At 41.7% G+C, this 18,715-nt stretch overlaps 1 protein-coding gene across 1 annotated transcript in view; it reads left to right on the top strand.

Moving 5' to 3' along the window:
* PEBP4 (phosphatidylethanolamine binding protein 4) overlaps positions 1–18,715 on the top strand; it is a 143,068-nt gene that overhangs the window by 42,514 nt on the left and 81,839 nt on the right. The window contains exon 4 of the mRNA XM_089537762.1: positions 2,893–2,991. Within this exon, the coding sequence (XP_089393888.1) occupies positions 2,893–2,991 (99 nt within the window). The remainder of the gene's footprint in view (positions 1–2,892; positions 2,992–18,715) is intronic.

Below are 18,715 nucleotides of genomic sequence, written 5' to 3'. Positions count from 1 at the left end.
TTAACAACCAGTTTACAACCGTTGCAATCTTCTTGTAGTTCAAACCTCAGATGCAACTTCATTGGTATGTACAAATGGATGTTAAAGCTCATTCTGGTGGTTTTTACCCCTAGTCCCTGGACAGGATTTTATTACTGTTGGAATGAGGGCTACATCTTACCTTATATATGTCCTTCTTGGCTGGTAAATTACAGATTTACAGGGTTTTGTTCTCTGTAAGTTGCTGCTATCCACTGATTTGGCCATAGGTCAGTGGTATAGCCTGCCATGAGTAGACACTTGTAGCAGAATTAACCCTATTCAATTTAATCTATGGGCTGGAAATTATTTGCCCCTTTGTATTTAAATCCCATGCAGGCTTTGAGTATTAAATCTCACAGCTGACTAATGACAACTTTGATGCACAAACGAAGACGGAGCAAGACCTACATTGTCTCAAGGTTGCCTTCCCCCTCTTTCTCTGCTTAACAATCTCATCTGACCACCCCGAATCCGTGTGTAACGCTGCCTTTGCAGACTACAATCTGTACTGAAATCCAAGCCTGCTGTTAATTTCACTTGCGCTCTATTCTTGTGTTTGCTGTTATTTTTTAACACTTTTTTTTTGTACATAAAAGCACTATCCTCTCCCTAGAGCCTGCCTGCAGTGAAGACATGGTCTGTACAACTGCAATTATTTAGAAGAACAGATGGAGTGAGGAGCAGAAAGTCTGTTAATAGTAATAGAAATGCGACATGTTAACCTGGACAGCACACGATGACAGTCCCATGACTACACGTTCTGTTCCCACCAGCTGGGCACCAACGCAGAAGCTAGAGATTCGCAACCATAGCAAAACCAAGAACCTACCTAAAGTTAGAAATCAAATTCCTTCACATTGTTGGTTGCAAGTTTGCCCCTCCCAGCACAATAAATGGACCTCGTGGTCATTTCATATATATATATATATATGGTCTAGCGTTACACTTTTCAGCATGGTTGGCAGGACAGAAATTCAGCAAAAATATGGAAGGGGAAACTATGAGCAAGGAACAAGGGTACAAAAATGGTAACCAACAGTTCCTTTCTCCTCTGATCACAGTACAAACTTTTAAAAATGTGCATCTATAGTGCCACTATCTCTGAGGATCTAGCTTCAGATTCTTACCAGGTTTGCTATCTTTATTAGACAACAAGCAATGATCAGAGACAATTCCTCTTGGCATTTGAAAGGGCAATATAGTAATAGCAATAGCAAGTAGATTTCTATACTGCTTATCCATGAACTAAGCACTCCCTAAGAAGTTTACAATGTGTAGGTAATTGCCCCAACAGGCTGGGTATTCATTTTACCAACCTATGGAAGGATGCAAGGCTGAGTAGAGCATGGTGCCGTGCCTGGGATCGAACTCACAACCTTGTGGCATTTAACCACTACTCCATGAAACTATTACCAGGATTGTTTTATTTAATCTCTATCATCCCTAGGCTGGGCAGGGTTTGGATTCAAAACAGCTTCAGATGCTGGCTAGCATTAACTGTGTAGTGGCTTTCAGCCATCTTGAGAAGTTAAGATTGCCCTCTTAGTTTGGAGTCAGGTACATCAGGAGTAATACTAAGAGAAGCAAAGCTCAACCCATGGTGGATAGAAAAGACTACCCTCTCCCAGAGCTGTTCTACACATAAGTGTATTATACAAATTGCTGCAGATTTTCACACATTTGCATCTACACTGAATTGTCTTCACTTTCCTGCACAAATTTTCATCCATTTGCACTCCCTCGGCCAAAAATGCACAGACATGTGAATCCTTGTGAAGTGATGGATAGCTACATGTGCGTAATGTGCATACTTCAGTGAAAACAGCAATTCCTTTTTCTGAGGAGCTTCAAGAGTTCATACACACACACACAAAGACACACAAACACAGTCTGAGTTCCTCTGAATCACATGCGGAGAGAATCACATTCTATTTGAATAGAAATGGGATAGAATTAGGAGTATTTTAATTGAGTGGACTATTTCCATCAGTGTCCTTGTACTGAGATTAAGTATGTAAAGCACTTGCATCCTTTATTGTTGGCTTTTGTTATTCACTTCGTAAGTAAGGTTGCTCTTATTTTAAGATATGATAAAATAATTTACAGGGGTTTGGTTTCAGGATTCTTTGATGGGAAATAAAAGAAGGCCCTCCTTCAGATCTTGGTAGAGAGAGGCTCTCTTTTATGTATGGCGTATAGGATAGTATTGCAAGAGATATATCGCTGGGGTTAATTTAAACTAAATATCCTAGCAACTTGTTCTCCCTGGTTAATGCAGGACACACTCGTCCTCTGTTGTTGTTGTTGTTGTCATCATTACCAGTCGTTGTTTAATCCCAGCCTTTCTTCAAAGGGTACATACTTTTCTTCCCACATTCAGCTTTATCCTCACAACAAACCAGTGAGGTAGGATGGACTGTGAGACAGCGACTGGACCTTTGCTCCCCAATAAATCTCAGTGACTCATTCGATTCTGCTACCCCACATTGATTTTCTTTTCACATTCACTGCCATTTAATTATTACCAAAATAGATTGCATGAATATGTTTCCTGGCACAATATTAATAATACTAATACTGTGTTAAAACACAGTGTGGGATGCGGTCCTTAAACGGTATCATTTTCAGTATTTTTGCAGTGTTTTGCATTATGTTTGGTAGGAGAGTATGGCTTGTCTTCAGTATGGCTAGTGGAGACATGAATTGGTAAAGCTGCCAAAAAAGATAAATGGAAAAGACAATGCTGAAAGTTGAACTCTTAGGTGTATTGTAATTGTTTTGTTAGGGGAAAAAATCCTTTTTAACTTGCTCACCAGTTAGTTAGTCTTGCTAGTTTGCTCACAAGACCATCTTCCGGTATATATTTTGCAGACGAAGAAATACATTCTCATCATGGTGGATCCAGACGCTCCTAGCAGAGCGAATCCAAAGTTCCGTTTCTGGAGACACTGGACTGTGGTCGACATCAACGTGAGTATCGAGTGTCATTATATTTTTGCCATTATGTTTGTCTCTAGGATGCAATAGTGCTTATGGAGATGTTGCATGATATCTTTGTTTGTCATTTGATTGAGGGAGAGCTGGACTTCTTTGAACATGGTCCTTGCAAACTAGCTCAGGAACTGTGCAGCTTCCTTGTTTCTGAAGCAGGGGCAATGGAAAGTGTCCTACTGTCTGAATCAGGAGGACATGTACCATCAAATGGCCTGCCATTTCCCCTCAGCTGCCACCAGTTATTGCATATCTCCACCTGCTGTTGCACCTTCCTGCTGTTTCTGACCTCATAGCCCTCTGCCCTCCATTCCTGCTGCTTCCAGTCCCATTGCTCCTGTCTCCGTTCCCCTGTTCCCTTCTTCCTTTGCTATCACTTCACCACCTTCGGACCCATGTACTCACTTTGAAAGGATCAAGGCTTTGTGGGCACGATGATCATGCAGGTCCCTGTGTGCAGCCATGGCATAAGTAATCTCCAGACTCACCCTACCTCCAATGCTTTGCTACAGGTTGAGTTTCCCTTCCCAGGAATTATGAAATCCAAAATATTCCAAAAATCCAAAACCTTTTTCATGGGTGGCTGAGGTAGTGATGTTTTCTGCCAGTCTAATTTATACAAACTTTATTTCATGTGCAAAATATTGTATAACATTGCAAAGGCTGTGTCTAGAAGGTGCATACGAAATGTAAGGTGTATATGAAACGTAAATGAATTTCGTGTTTAGATTTGGGTTTAAACCATCTCCAAGATGGCTCATTGTGTTTGTGGTTGTTATTAATCCCAACTCATGGTGACCCTATGAATGAGACATCCCCAAGACTCCCTATACTCCATGGCTTTGCTTACGTCCTGTAAATTAATCCCTGTGACCTCCCTAATACAGTACAGTCCATACATCTGAAGGTACAATCTTCCTCTCTTTCTACTACCTTCTACCTTTCCTAGCATTATTGACTTTTCTCATGAGTCGTGCCTTCTGATGATGGGGCCAAAGTACGACAGCCTCAGCATTATCTATGACGTTACATACATATATGCAAATACAGCTATTCCAAAATCCAAATAATAATAATAATAATAATAATAATAATCTAAAATCCAAAAAAAAATTCTGGTCCTAAGCATTTTGGATAAGGGAAACTCAAAACGAGTCATTGGGGCTGAAGAGTGGGAAGCAGAGTGGCAGCAGAACTGATTCATTGATTGATTGATTGATTGATTGATTGATTGATTGATTTTGGGGAGCTGAATCAGCCATTTGTTCATGTTTTGACTTCTTCCACCCTGACCCTGATCTATTGACTGAGGCAGGGAATGCTTCATGGGGATGTTGGCTTTGCCCACAGACCTGGGAGGACACAGTAGTAATTTATTGACAGCCGTGCAGCAAAATACAACAAAATCCAAAATCCACAAAACAGCCTTTTTTGGGTCAACTAAAGAGCACAAAATGCATCTTGCAAGCTTTCAAAACTTTGCTGGCTTCTTCATCAGGCAAAGAATCATACAGGAGAAGAATGTTAATTTTTCATACAGGAGGATCATACAGGAGAGGAAAAGTGATGGCGTTAGAGTCGCAGGCCTACGTTTTGTCTCCGATGTTACTTCCGTTGTCATTTAAGATGGTCTCCTTTGAAGGACGTCAATGCAGGCAGAGTTAGCCTGGGTCTCAATGGAAATTACCTTGTTGTTCCTAATGGATTTGAAATTTTATTGCCTGTTGTTCACTGCCTTTTGGCCCTGGTCCTCATATGTTTAGTAACTTCAGTTAGTACTTATCTGCCAGATTTTAGCAGCATGAACTTTAAATATCATGAAATTTGTGATTTGGAAGTTGCTAGATTCAGACGAAACCCTTTAGAAAAGCAGGTTATTCCTTTTTTATGCCTTCTTTTATTTTCCAACACGTTTAATGTTTCAGGTGTTTTCAGCGCCGATTCAATCTAATAATCTTGGTACTAAAGTCTAATTAAGATATCAATTAATTTGCAACCTGCATTTAAAAAAGCACTACCGAGTCGTTCCCTATTATTCTCTCAAATTACTGCCAAGGGCTTTTTGTACAGATACTTTAATTAGACTTTTTATTGTTAATGGGAATATTGAGCAAATTAGAATTAGATATTAATACTTGCCACAGTGTTGATAATTGGGTGAAGAAATAAAGCATTCGGAATAACTGTAGCAGCTTGTGTACCAATTTTGCTCCTATACAAATCCTTTCACGGGAATCTTTACACATTCCTTAACAATTGAGGTCTTGAAAGTCTCTCATTAATGTTAATATTTATTAATTTATTAATCATAAAAAGCTGGAACTAACATTCTTCCTTCAGTATGCAGATCCTTCTAGTGTATTAACTGATGCTAATTATTGTAATTAAAAATAACTTTTCAGGAAAGTAAAAGAAATATGAAATTCAATGCAGTTCTTCTCTGAAAAGCTTGTGTAGTGTAGTTGCGTATAGCATTGTGGTACTTCTGTTTTTCCTTCATATCTACAAGGCTAAGCTTGAGAAATTTGCTTGCCTTGTTTTTTCAGAACGGCTCAAAGGCTGAGCAGTAAACTCAAAATAGATGTCTCTGGCCCCATACAGACTGCCAAAATAAAGCTGCTTCGGGTCACTTTGGAGGTATGCTGTTTAAATGTTGCATGCGTCCTAAGAGTCTGGAAGCTGCGCCAAAGCTGCGCTCCAGTCCTTAGGACTAGATTGTGGCTTTGGCACAGCTTCCGGACTCTTAGGACACATGCAACATTTAAACAGCATACCTCCAAAGGGACCCAAAGCAGCGTTATTTTGGCAGTCTGTATGGGGCCTCTCTTATCCAAATTCCCAAATACTCCAAAACCCGAAACGTTCTTCATGGATGGCTGAGATAGTGACATGTTTGCTTTCTGATGGTTCAGTGTACACAAACTTTGTTTCATGCACAAAATTATTTGAAAGATTGTATAAAAACTCTGGCTTCATGTACAAGATGTATACGAAATATGTGTGTTTAGGCTTGGGTTCCATCTCTAAGATGTTTCATTATGTACATATATGTTAATGCAAGCGTTCCAAAATCCAAACATATCTGAAATCCAATAGTCTTCTGGTCCCAAGCATTTCAGATAAGGGAGACTCAACCTATATATTCAGGCAGGAGAGAGAAACTCACATTTATATCTTAATAAAACTGTTAGGAAGGCAGGAGGATTAAGATGTGAGGCACACAATGATATGACACAATAAAAATCTAATGGGATTAAATTGGGCCTGTTTATCTGTGATTGAACCCTAACTAGTTCTAGACGTCTCCAAACATCAGAATTATATGTGTGAGTCTCTAAGCTGGAAACGACTTGAAGGGACACAATAATAAGAACTGTTGTGTGTATTTGGGAGATCTCATTGCTAGAGACTCTTGCTATAGACAAGCCATTCTATAGGGAATAGTTTGTGGTATTTTTGGTAGTCACTATGAACCCTTTCTGTGTGTAAATGTGTGCATGCTTGAGACATCCAAGGTCCTTTTAGATGTCCAATGAAAGATATTGCCCTTGAATTCTTTATACAAGACGCTCCCTATTAGGTTTGAAAATTAATTTGACAGCGTTAAATGTTCAAAATTTGAAAATTAAATCGCTAGCATGATCACTGGTTGCTGAAATTGGTTCATTCATTGCTGTCATTAGCAAGCGTTCCTGTTTTGCTGAATGCGATAAAGGGAGAGGCACCCGTTCTGATGAATTCTATAGACCTAATTCATGAAAGCCTATTTTACACTTCACCATTAACTGGAGAAACCAGAAAATTAGGTAAAATCATTAGAAAAAAAGATAGTGAATCAACAACAGTGTTGATTCACTACCTTTTTTTCTAGTGATTTTACCTAATTTTAATGGATCGATTTGTTCCAAGCAATGCTCATTGGCCAAAAACATTCTGACTTTCTCCTGATACAGCCAGCCCTCCATATTCGTAGACGTTTTATCCATGGATTCAAGCATCCACGGCTTGAACATATATTAAAAATATATAAATTCCAAAAAGCAAACCTTGATTTGTCATTTTATATATGGGACACCATTTTGCTGTATCCACAGTGGGTCCTGGAACCAAAGCCTAGCAGTGATGTTGAACCTTTTAGAGGCCAATTGCCCAAACTGCAACCCCAAACCCACTTATTTATTGCAAAGTGCCATGTTCTTCTGGCTTTCTAGTAACAAACTCTGGCAAACTCTATGCTGGGGCAACAGCACATGTGCCCACAGAGAGGTCTGAGTGCCACCTCTGGCACGCGTGCCATAGGTTCGCCATCATTGAGCACACTGTATATCTTTATTTAAAATCTGCATTATGAAGCTAAAGCCAACCATCCATTTCCTGCAGCCCATTACTTAGTTGTTACTCCTTCATGCTGAATTCAAGCTTCTTGTAGTTTTCCAAACACAACTTTTTCCTACCCACTTGCATCGCCGCTCACCATTCGCTGCTTATCACCATTGACAAACACTGCTTCTTGAATTGTCAGGAAGAAGGTGCTTTTACTCCAATGCAAAATAATGTATATGTAAAAAAATATTGCTCTAAAGTGGAATAATATCTTTTGATGACTGTTTTTAAAGCCCTTTAGGTTTTCATGGTAATTTGCCGTGCAAAATTATTTAGAGATAAGAGCCAAATTAGCTCTTAAAGGCAGGAGGTCGATATGTCCCCTTATCCATGCAAGCAGTGTTTAAATATAATCAGCCTTTACTCTTCTGCAGCATAATTGTTCATTTGAAATAGCTTTTTTTAAAATTCCTTTCAATGAGTCATTAAAATATTCAAAAGATAATAGAGCAAATTAGAAATAAATTTATCGCCTCATCCTGCCTCTACTGAGGAGTCTCAGGTAACTCGGAAAAAGAGTTCAACTAGTTTACACCGAGTTCCAGTAAACAATGTTCTCTTGTAAAATTCAGTAGGAAGAATAAAGGGGTAAGTGAAATTATTAAATTGAATCGTCAAGTTAGAAACAAGGCACATTCATGCATTCCCGAGCCTTGCTATTCCCAAATTTAATTTTGGTATACCAAAATTTTGGCCCCCAAACTCTGCCCTCAACTTACATATGAGTTTGACTTATGCAAGGGTATGTACGGCACTCATCTAACCCATTTAAAACCTGTATACAGAGGACCCTTGTTATCCACTGGAGTTTGGTCCCAGGGCCTCCTCTGAATGCCAAAATCCATGGATGCACAAGTCCCATTAAATATAATGGCATAGGAGGTTTGCAATTTGGAATTTATACTTTTTAACATCCAGCCATGGATGTTTGAATCCATGGCTAAAGAATCTATGGATATGGAGGACTGACTGTAGTGCATCAAGAATTGAGCACTTAGAACAGTGGTTTCCAACCTGTGGGTCGGGACCCATTTGGGGGTTGAACGACCCTTTCACAGGGGTCGCCTAAGACCATCCGAAAACACATATTTGCATATATCAATGAAAATAATTTTATGGCTGGGGGTCACCACAAAATGAGGAACTATATTAAGGGGTCACGGCATTAGGAAGGTTGAGAACCACTGACTTAGAACATAGTCTGGATAACTTTAGGGCACACTTTCTCACTCCCAAGCTTGCTTTCTTCCATTATTAGTGATAGACCTGGCTCCCACGTAAAGGTTTCTTTCTGTCCTGATAGTATACTTTCATCATTTACATCAGAGCTGCAAATACCATATGAATCTCTGTTGGCTTCTGATCATGCTTGGTTTCAGCACTGCTTTCGTAAAAAGAGATTTCTTTAAGACATATAGTGGGGGAATGGGGTTCGAATTCTGCCTGTCCTGGGCCACAGGCAGGCCGGCCTTGTCTCTTAGCGCTCCAGGTGTTCTCATTACGACGCTTTGGTGCCGGAAGGTGAAACAGCAGGGATGGTAAAGGAAGCAATCTGTTCCGCTATGAACATGGTGCAGAGACAGCTGTTTCTTCGGTGCCATACTATAGCAGTGTGAAAGGCATAACCCAGGAGGATGTTAGGGTAGCAAGTTGCTAGAGCGACATGAAGAGCATGGCTGTTTTCATCTTCCATGGTCGCTCTGTCCTCTGTGGATGTGTCTTTGCCTTGCACATGCATGGCATTGTGCAAAGGGAGGGACAAATTAGAGCCCCCTTCTGCGAAAAGTTCAGGTTTCCCCATTCTTCTCTTGAGAATTTTTCAAGCCGTCGATTTTTCTGTTCATTGATTTTATTAGTGCATATTCTTCTTAGCAGCTGATGAATAGGTTCTGGGTTGCAAGTGTCACCATAGAAACAGGTGGCACCTTAAAGCAAACAAGAGCTTTATTAACATTTAGAGGAATGCTTCAGAAATTATGGGGATGTCATTAGAAGCTTCGTAATGGGCAGGTTTTGAGGTAACCCTAGTGCTCTTCTAAAGAACGTGGCTGGAGTGGGACAGAAGGAAGGGGCATTTGTGAGGATATTTACGGGTTTTCTTTGGAAGTGCCATGCCAGAGTCTGGGATCAGTTGTCTTTCCAGGCTTCTTTTTGAATGGGATTTTTTACATATGACTTGCACTTGCTCTTGGGTGAGCAGTCAATGAGAGGAGGGTTTTTGCTTTTCACACATTAGGGGATATTATTATAACTCGCCAGTTAACCTCCCCACTCCCTCCTTATTCTGGGATGTTATTTAGAATCATAGAATCATGGATGAGACTACAAGGGTCTTCCAATCCAAATTCCTGCCATGCAGGAAGACACCATCCAAGCCCTCCCTGTGACAGATGACCATCCAGCCTCTGTTTAAAGACCTCCAAAGAAGGAGACTCCACCACTCTCCAAAGGAGTTTGTTCCACTGTCAAACAGCCCTTACTGTCAGGAAGTTCCTCCTAATGTTGAGGTGGAATCTCTTCTCCTGTAGCTTGAATCCATTCCTCTGTGTCCTATTCTCTGGAGCAGCAGAAAATAAGCTTGCCTCCTCCTCAATATGATACCCCTTCAAATACTTAAATAGGGCTATCATATCACCTCTTAGCCTTCTCTTCTCCAGGCTGAACGTACCCAGCTACCATAATAATAATAATAATAATAGGTTTTATTTATATACCGCCCAATCACTGGGAATCCGAGCGGTTTACAATAGAGGGGATAACAGACAGTTCCCTGCCCACAGGCTTACAATCTAAAAGACACGACACAAAAGGAGAAGGGAATGATGAGGGGGGAGGGAATCAGGTCCAGCATTCTTCTCTCCCTCTGAGGCCTGGACCAAGGCAGATGGACCGGAGGGAGGGCTCTTCTTCTTCAGGCTAGCCCCTGATGGTACTGGGCCAGCCTTCTCTCTCCCTCAGAGGCCGAAAGATGACAGTTAGGGAGGGAGGAGCCTCTTTCTTCAGGCTAGCCCCTGATGGTACTGGGCCAGCCTACTCTCTCCCTCAGAGGCCGAAAGATGACAGTTAGGGAGGGAGGAGCCTCTTTCTTCAGGCTAGCCCCTGATGGTACTGGGCCAGCCTACTCTCTCCCTCAGAGGCCGAAAGATGACAGTTAGGGAGGGAGGAGCCTCCATCTTCAGGCTAGCCCCTGATGGTACTGGGCCAGCCTTCTCTCTCCCTCAGAGGCCGAAAGATGACAGTTAGGGAGGGAGGAGCCTCCGTCTTCAGGCTAGCCCCTGATGGTACTGGGCCAGCCTTCTCTCTCCCTCAGAGGCCGAAAGATGACAGTTAGGGAGGGAGGAGCCTCCATCTTCAGGCTAGCCCCTGATGGTACTGGGCCAGCCTACTCTCTCCCTCAGAGGCCGAAAGATGACAGTTAGGGAGGGAGGAGCCTCTTTCTTCAGGCTAGCCCCTGATGGTACTGGGCCAGCCTACTCTCTCCCTCAGAGGCCGAACGATGACAGTTAGGGAGGGAGGAGCCTCCATCTTCAGGCTAGCCCCTGATGGTACTGGGCCAGCCTACTCTCTCCCTCAGAGGCCGAAAGATGACAGTTAGGGAGGGAGGAGCCTCTTTCTTCAGGCTAGCCCCTGATGGTACTGGGCCAGCCTACTCTCTCCCTCAGAGGCCGAACGATGACAGTTAGGGAGGGAGGAGCCTCCATCTTCAGGCTAGCCCCTGATGGTACTGGGCCAGCCTACTCTCTCCCTCAGAGGCCGAAAGATGACAGTTAGGGAGGGAGGAGCCTCTTTCTTCAGGCTCTTTCCATTGATTCTGTGATTCTAAGTCGCATGGTTTCCACACCCCTTTCCCTCCTTTATTAGATAAAAGAACATTATGATCAACACAGAAATAACATACAAGCAAAAATGCATACAAACAGCATCAATACTCTGCGACTTCCTAAAACTACTGAGATACTCCCTTAAATTCTAATCCTGTTAATGTACATACTCTTCTTTTCCTTCAATTATACTCCAAAAGATTAATTCTTATCCTATGTGAAATTAAGGACCTACCACCTCTAATCTATAATCTATATAATCTATAATCTTTATCCCTCTTAAACCTCATTGTCAAACTAGATACATCTTCCCTATTAATTCCAACATTAATTAAAACTCCTCTAAAGCAATATACATATGTTCCTTTTCTTCCGCTTTAATATAACACTTCAATGAGTCCCAATCCTTATGAAAATCATTTAATGAGCCGTTTTTCAACCAACATGTTAATTTATCCATATCTCATATCATTCATATACATTCATTTTCCATTCTTCCACTTTGGGAATTTCTTGCATAAGTCATCCTTGCCTTTACTATTACATAGGATAATAATTTCCCTTCTTTTTTCTCTAACATTTGATCTTCAGTGATATTCAGGAGGTACATCCTGGGGTATGTTCGATCTTTACATTTAATTTTTTTCCACTTCCGCATGAATACTTTCCCAATATGTTTTATCCTTTCTGCAGTTCCACCAACAGTGAAGATAGGTAATGATCTCTTTCTCTAATTCATATTTCAACTGGTGCAGCCTCTCCTGGTTTGTGTGTTCTTCCTCATTAATAACGTTTTAGCATCTTAACCACACACTGAGGTCGCTTGGCTACATATATCTCAGAGTCCATCCATGAAACACTGGAGGGCATGAGGTCCTCTTTTTGTTCTATTTAAATGGCCACAAACATTTCTAAATGCACACTTGCACCTGTCAACGTGCACAAATCGGATACATCACCATGCATGCCTATTTTATGCACCCTATCTTTACGCCTTTAAGTGTGGGCCTAGCTATTTGAATGCCAGAGGATGGATTATGATGACATCCGTCCACGTAAGTTCTAGAACTGGCCAACTTCTGACAGTTGGGAGTTGATAGTGTTGTTCAAAATGGACGACTGCCTGCCCGTGTCGCTTCTCCCACCGATACGGAATCCAACAGTTACTAACATCTTCCGCCGAGAAACGGAGGCCAGTATACATTCCCAACTTTGGCTAGACCGTTCTTTGTATCGGAGAGTCCCACCGAAAATGCCATCTCCAGAAAATGACTCTGCCCCGGAGGAAGGAGCTGGGCAAAGAAGAGGAAGGCGCGGTGGCAAAAACATGGAAGACAAGGAGAACGAAACCTCCCGGGCTGACAGGAGACCAAGACGTCCGGAGGTGAGGTGGGCCTAGGGTAGCCATAGGGGGGACAACTCGAGACAAGGCAGCTAGGCCCCGGAAATGGAGGCCATTAATACAAGGCATCTTCCAGTGGCAAGGGAGCCTTCTTCCTAATGCCGCGAACCCCTTGCGGCCAGAAGCCTAGCCCCTTCTTCCAGCCAGCAGCCTCCCTGAGTGGTTGGGAGGCCGGAGGGGGGGGGCAACTTTGAGGACCACTGTGACTTGAATTTTAATTTTAATCTTAATTTTCTTTCTTTTAGGGAGGAATCACCTTTTTCGTTAGCCATAGCCAAGTAAACATCTACATTTCATAAAACGTGAACCTTGGAATTTGGCTTTCGTGCAACCGGTCCCCTTCTACCTGCACCCCGATCCCTTTTTGGTCTAAGGAACCTGCAAGATCTACATACATTTGGCATTCTGGTCTGTGACAACGTGAAATCCGACTCCAGACCTTGGAAGAAGGTTGATATTTTGGGATTATATGGACTCCAACTCACAGAAGCTAGCATGGCCATTGGTATTAGGCTGTAGTGCAAAAAAGGAACTTTTCAGTGCTCTGGTCCCAGCCCTCAAGCCTACTTAGCTCCAGCAATGGGACAGTACCACCTACCTTTAAACCATGGCTGTTTAACAGAGCACTTTCACAAGACATTCATACAGGTTTTCCCCCACCTTGCATGGCTGAAATGGAGGTCTTGAAAAACAAGGGCACATGTTTACCACTGTCGTTTTTTCAGGATCCAACAAACTAAAACCTGTTAATGCTCTTGTTCTTGCTCTTTTTCCACCCAGAGACAAAGGGCATCTAGGGTTTCAGTCAGGTTTTGAAGATCATCTTTTATTTTCTTTGTCATGGCAATACTGTATGATTTTCTCTTGTGGCAATATGCATATTTTCCCATATCCCCTCCGTTTTTTCCCCCTGGAATATTTGTGTTTTGTGTTTTGAACTCTGTGTGAATGCCAATTAAACTTTGTGTTGTGCGCTACTAGAATTCGGAGCTTCAAAATGCACTTCTAATAAGAATGCATATAATGAAATGCTTAAGCTGTCCATCATAGAAGAGTGGTATCGTAATATGATACAATAGTACTCTTGCATCTAATGAAAGAAAACAGTTTCAAATCTAATGGTAAATTCACATAGGATTTCCTTGAATCAGTGGGACTTACATAACTATTTACTCACCAAGGTCCAATGGATTTAGAGGGTCAACTTTAGCTGGGATTTTCAATTTAACTTAGCTCTATAGTTGTTGGGTAGATTTTGGTGGGGCAAACGTTCCTGGATAGAGACGCTGTGATCTTGAACCTTCACCATTTGTAGACTTGCTTTCCAACATTGGACTGGTGAAGCTCCATATCCTTAGAAATAGTTGCATAGCCTAAACACTTCCCTAAAGGCCAATAATTCAATGGCTATACTCCAGTTGGAAAAAGTACAATGGCAATTCTGGTAGTTGTAATCCTTTTTTTAAAAAAACCCAAGCGACTTTCTTACCTACAAGAAGAACCTTTGAGCAAGATGCCTTCCTTGTCTGGTTTCCAGACGCTTTACACCAGCTCAGCCGAAAGGCAAAAGTAGAACCCCAGTAATAAAAGCAAGGTTATTTCGATGATCAGGTCCTTTATGCAGGAATATGTTTGGGTCTTTGATGCCTCGTCATTCAGCCCATCAGTCTTGAGGGACATTCCATTCATGTTCAGGTCTTAAGATTGCAATTTTGTGCAATGTTTTGGTGTAATGGTTTGATCATTGGATTGTTGGATTATGACTCAAATCCCTACTTGGTCATGGAAACTTATTGGGTGACACTCTCGGTCCCTGAAAACCTTGTGATCTGGTTGCCTTCCAACATGACTTGAAGGCACACAGCAACAACCGCCACAAAGCACCATTGACAACAATGGGACTTAGTTCTGAGTCCATATGCATAAATGTATGCAGAATACGGACCTCTTTGAATCCCTTCTGTGCTCCTTGTATGTAAATACTCTTAAGGATAGAGAAAAGAAATTAAATGGAGGCAGCCAAATATACATTTTACTTTCACAGTAGAAGCAGACTAAAGCCAGAATGTAAGCTCATATGAAAATACCATGAAGCCATATCCATACTACTAAAAGAAACTTTATTTAAAAAATGAGAGTATTGGCTGCTTTTCAAATAAAGGGAGAATTGGCAGATCTATCTTTGTGTGAAAAAAAATAGCTAATAGATGGGTACACACAAACAAATTGGGAAACCGAGGTCTGATGAAGTAAAGGAAGGAGGGATAGGTTAATGGAAGAAGTAGGGAAAACGTTCTCCAAATAACTGTTTGTAATTCCATAGTGGCACTGTTACTCCTGCGTTTATGTGGTTGATTGTCCAGTTTAAATGTAGTAAGAAGGTAAGATTAAAAATAACAAAGGCCCTAAGAATAATCCAGACATTCAGATTAGGGGAGGGCAAGAAAGTAACTGGCAATGGGTCGACTACAATCACACCGATCTCAAGAACTGGTGACCAAACATGATAGTCTCTGTCCTTGTGTATATGCATAAACATTTGCAAGCACATATCCATGGTCACAAACTCATGTGTATAATATTAGAAACGATGTATTTTCATATTTCTTCATGGGCTTTGACCAGGTCCCCATTTTTGCCCTTGAGTTGTACCACGTCATTGATATGGGCTGTAGCATGTTGTTATCATAGGGCCTAAATATGCAAAAGGCACCACCAGATCCTGTCTGATCTTGAAAGCTAGGTTGGGTAAGCCCTGGTTAGTACTTGGATGGGAGACTGCCAATGGGTTCCATTGCTTTAGGCTACATTTCAAATGAAGGAACTGGCCAAATCACCTCTGGAGTATTCCTTGCTTAAGAAGACTCTATGAAAATCATAGGGTTGCCATACGTTGACAGGCAACTTGAAGGCATACACACACATATACATACACATACATGTTATTATCCTAGGCATGCATGTTTACTTTAATAGCCTCCGAATTCATCTTTCTCATAGTTAGGCTTTTAATTTGCAGGCCCTATTTCACTGCAGCTCCCTGCGGTGTCAGTGAGACAAGTTGCTTCTTTGTAGGAATATTACAGATGTCATAGTGGCTATATATGTATTGTTCCATCTCGCTATGGCCTTTTATCAGTGACTCTCTGGTTATTAAACCCAGTGTTTGAAAGGAGAGGGACGTGGTGTCGTAACTGATGACTGAGACCCTTATATAACATGTTACCATGGTTTGTGTCATAACGCTTGCATAAATTTTTCTGAAACCTTTATTAATTAAGTAAATCCCAAGGAGATAGCCATCACTTTGCATAGAAGCATACAACTGGGATAGATGATAAAAGATACCCCTCTGCTCCCAGGCTCCTTCCCACAAGATATTTGGTTGGCCTCCCTCTCTTTTCTCTTTCCAATGGTAGGAAAACATCTTTCTGTTTAGGCAGAACTTTGGATCGCAAATCATGTGGTAGAAGGGTGTTTTCAGTGCGGTGGGGTGTGCTGTGTTTTTATCTTTTAACATTTATGTTTTGAATGTGCTTCAAATGGTTTTTGACTATGTTATTTTTAATAGAAATGTTGGCTTCCTTGTTTTTAAACTTTTGCATAATGAGCTTTTAGTCAAGCTTTGTTTTAAGTTGTTGTACGCATGTCAAAGCCATGAAGTCTGCAATAGTCAGAATCATACAATGATACGGAGGGAGGTTTAGCTGAATTAAAAAGGATTAGGCTCTTCTAGGTGCTCTTTGGGAGCTCTAGAGAGACAGAGTAGCATAGTGGTTTGAGCGTTGGACTATGACTCTGGAGACCAGGGTTCGAATCCCCACTCGGCCATGGAAACCCACTAGGTGACTGTGAGCAAGTCACCTGTTCTCAGCCTCAGAGGATGGCAATGGCAAACTCCCTCTGAAGGACCATGCCAAAGAAACCCCATGATACATTCACCTTAGGGTCACCATAAATTGGAAAAGACTTGAAGGCACACAACAACAACAACAACAGGGTGCTATTTGCCTCCATACCACCATGGCAACCTAGATATACCTTAAATGTTCCCTTTTTAGCATCACATTGGCCATTTTAGCTGCCGCATCACACTGTTGACTGATGTTCAACTTGTGGTCTACTAGGACTCGTAGCTCCCTTTCACATGTAGTCTTGTTAAGCCAGGTATCCCCCATCCTAATGCCTTTCATTTTTTCTGCCTAAGCGCATTAGCTTATATTTCTCCCTATTGAAGTTACAGTCAGCCCACTTTATCGACGGATTTTTTTATCCACAGATTCAAGCATCCACGGCTTGAAAATACTTTAAAAATATACAAATTCCCATAGGCAAGACTTGATTTTGCACTTTTATATAAGGGACACCATTTTACTATGCCATTATATTTAATGGGATTTGAGCATCCGTGGAGTTTGGTATCCACAGGGGATCCTGGAACCAAATCCCAACGGATACCAAGGGCCCACTGTAGTTAGTTTTGTTTGTCAGTTGAAGTTAGTTTTGTCCCAGCTTTCTTTTCTAATCGTCAATAAAGCTTTTAAAAAGTCCACTCGGAATGACCAAGGCCTTTCAAAAAGCAAAGTTGGTAACAATGCCAACTCAGCTTTGGTTATATGGCACTGCAGGGGGTTGGAATGGATGACCCTTCGGGTCTCTTCCAACTCAGTGATTCTATGATCCCCTTTGAGATCTCCTATTTGCAAAGTCCCGACCAGTTGACACTGGCCTAAAAAACATCTGTCACCAAGACAAGATCTTGCTAGCAGATTTGAAAGTTTCTCGCTGGCATCCAAAGAACTTTCCTTGCTGCCTAAAATGGTGCTTTTTAATGGTGCTGTCGAGTTCCTGGAGTGGGGAGAGGAGGGGAAATTCTCCAGAGTAAAGCAACAAATCTCAGTTTTTGTGCTGATGCCTGAGCTCCATGTGTGAAGGTGGCACAGACCAGCCCCGGGGGCACATTCTTGCTGCAACAAGTTTCTGTGTTTAACAGGTTTTCCATGAATTGTATTAGAAGTTGAGTGTCAACTGTTATTATTCGTGCCCTGCAAACAGATGGGGTTTAATTGCTGTTACTGTCAGCCTTGCTGTAAATATCGCTGGGGGGAAAAAAGAGCTCTTTGGTTAATTGTTTTAAAATAAAAGTTGAGAAAGTATGTATGGAAATTATAGATCCCAGCGTATTGGAGGGATCAAACTGTTTATATTGCCTTTAAATACAGTCTTTAGTCAACAGCATTAGGATCCATGAATGGCTGAGAGATACAATGCCGCCCTACGGCCTCAGATGCCGGAACAATATGACAGCAGTGACTTATTACAGATGGGGAGTGGGAAATGTGATTGGCCAGAGCACTAGAATAATAGAAGAGCTAATCTTTGTAATTTCATGGGCACCATTAAGGCAAAGTGCTGCTTTTAAATAGCTTTGGGGAGAACAAGGTAACATAGCATAGATTGAGAATTAAGACACATGCACGCTGGATAGCAGCAGCGTATGGCTTTGCTAAGTAAATGCATATGACAAAGTGTGAGGGGGGTCTGTGTCACTAGCAGAAAATATGTGAAAGAATGGTACACTGAATATGTGTTTTAAATTTGTATATGTGCACAGCTAAATCCATAAAAGCAGGGACCGCAGTGTTTTATGGCCATTGCACCGAACCGTTTGTGCACATTTCGGAACAGTTTCTTAAAATCAGCCTTGGCAAAGCGGGCAATGTTTCCCAGAAGGAAAACTGGGGTGCATGCAAGAAGGGTAGCCAAAAGGGTATGGTCAGAGAAAAAGAGGGCAAAAGTGATTAAGGAGGAGGAACACACACAATTAACATTTAAGCAGAAAACCTTTTGAATGTATGCGCTGGATTTTGTTGTTATGTGCCTTCAAGTCGTTTCTGACTTATGGCGACCCTAAGGCAAACCTATCATGGGGTTTCCTGGGCAGGATTTGTTCAGAGGAGGTTTGCCATTGCCTTCCCCTGAGGCTGAGAGAGTGTGACCTCCCTATGCTCACCTTGTGTGTCTCCAGAATTGTAGCCACATACACAAACCACTGCACCATGCTGGCTCTCTGACAGAGGTTACGCAGCCACTATAA

Source organism: Sceloporus occidentalis, unplaced genomic scaffold (genome assembly GCF_023333645.1).
Source record: "Sceloporus occidentalis isolate IW3139 unplaced genomic scaffold, rSceOcc1.0.p SCAF_9, whole genome shotgun sequence".
NCBI classification, from domain to species: Eukaryota; Metazoa; Chordata; class Lepidosauria; order Squamata; family Phrynosomatidae; genus Sceloporus; species Sceloporus occidentalis.
This window is presented reverse-complemented; position numbering and strand designations above follow the sequence as displayed.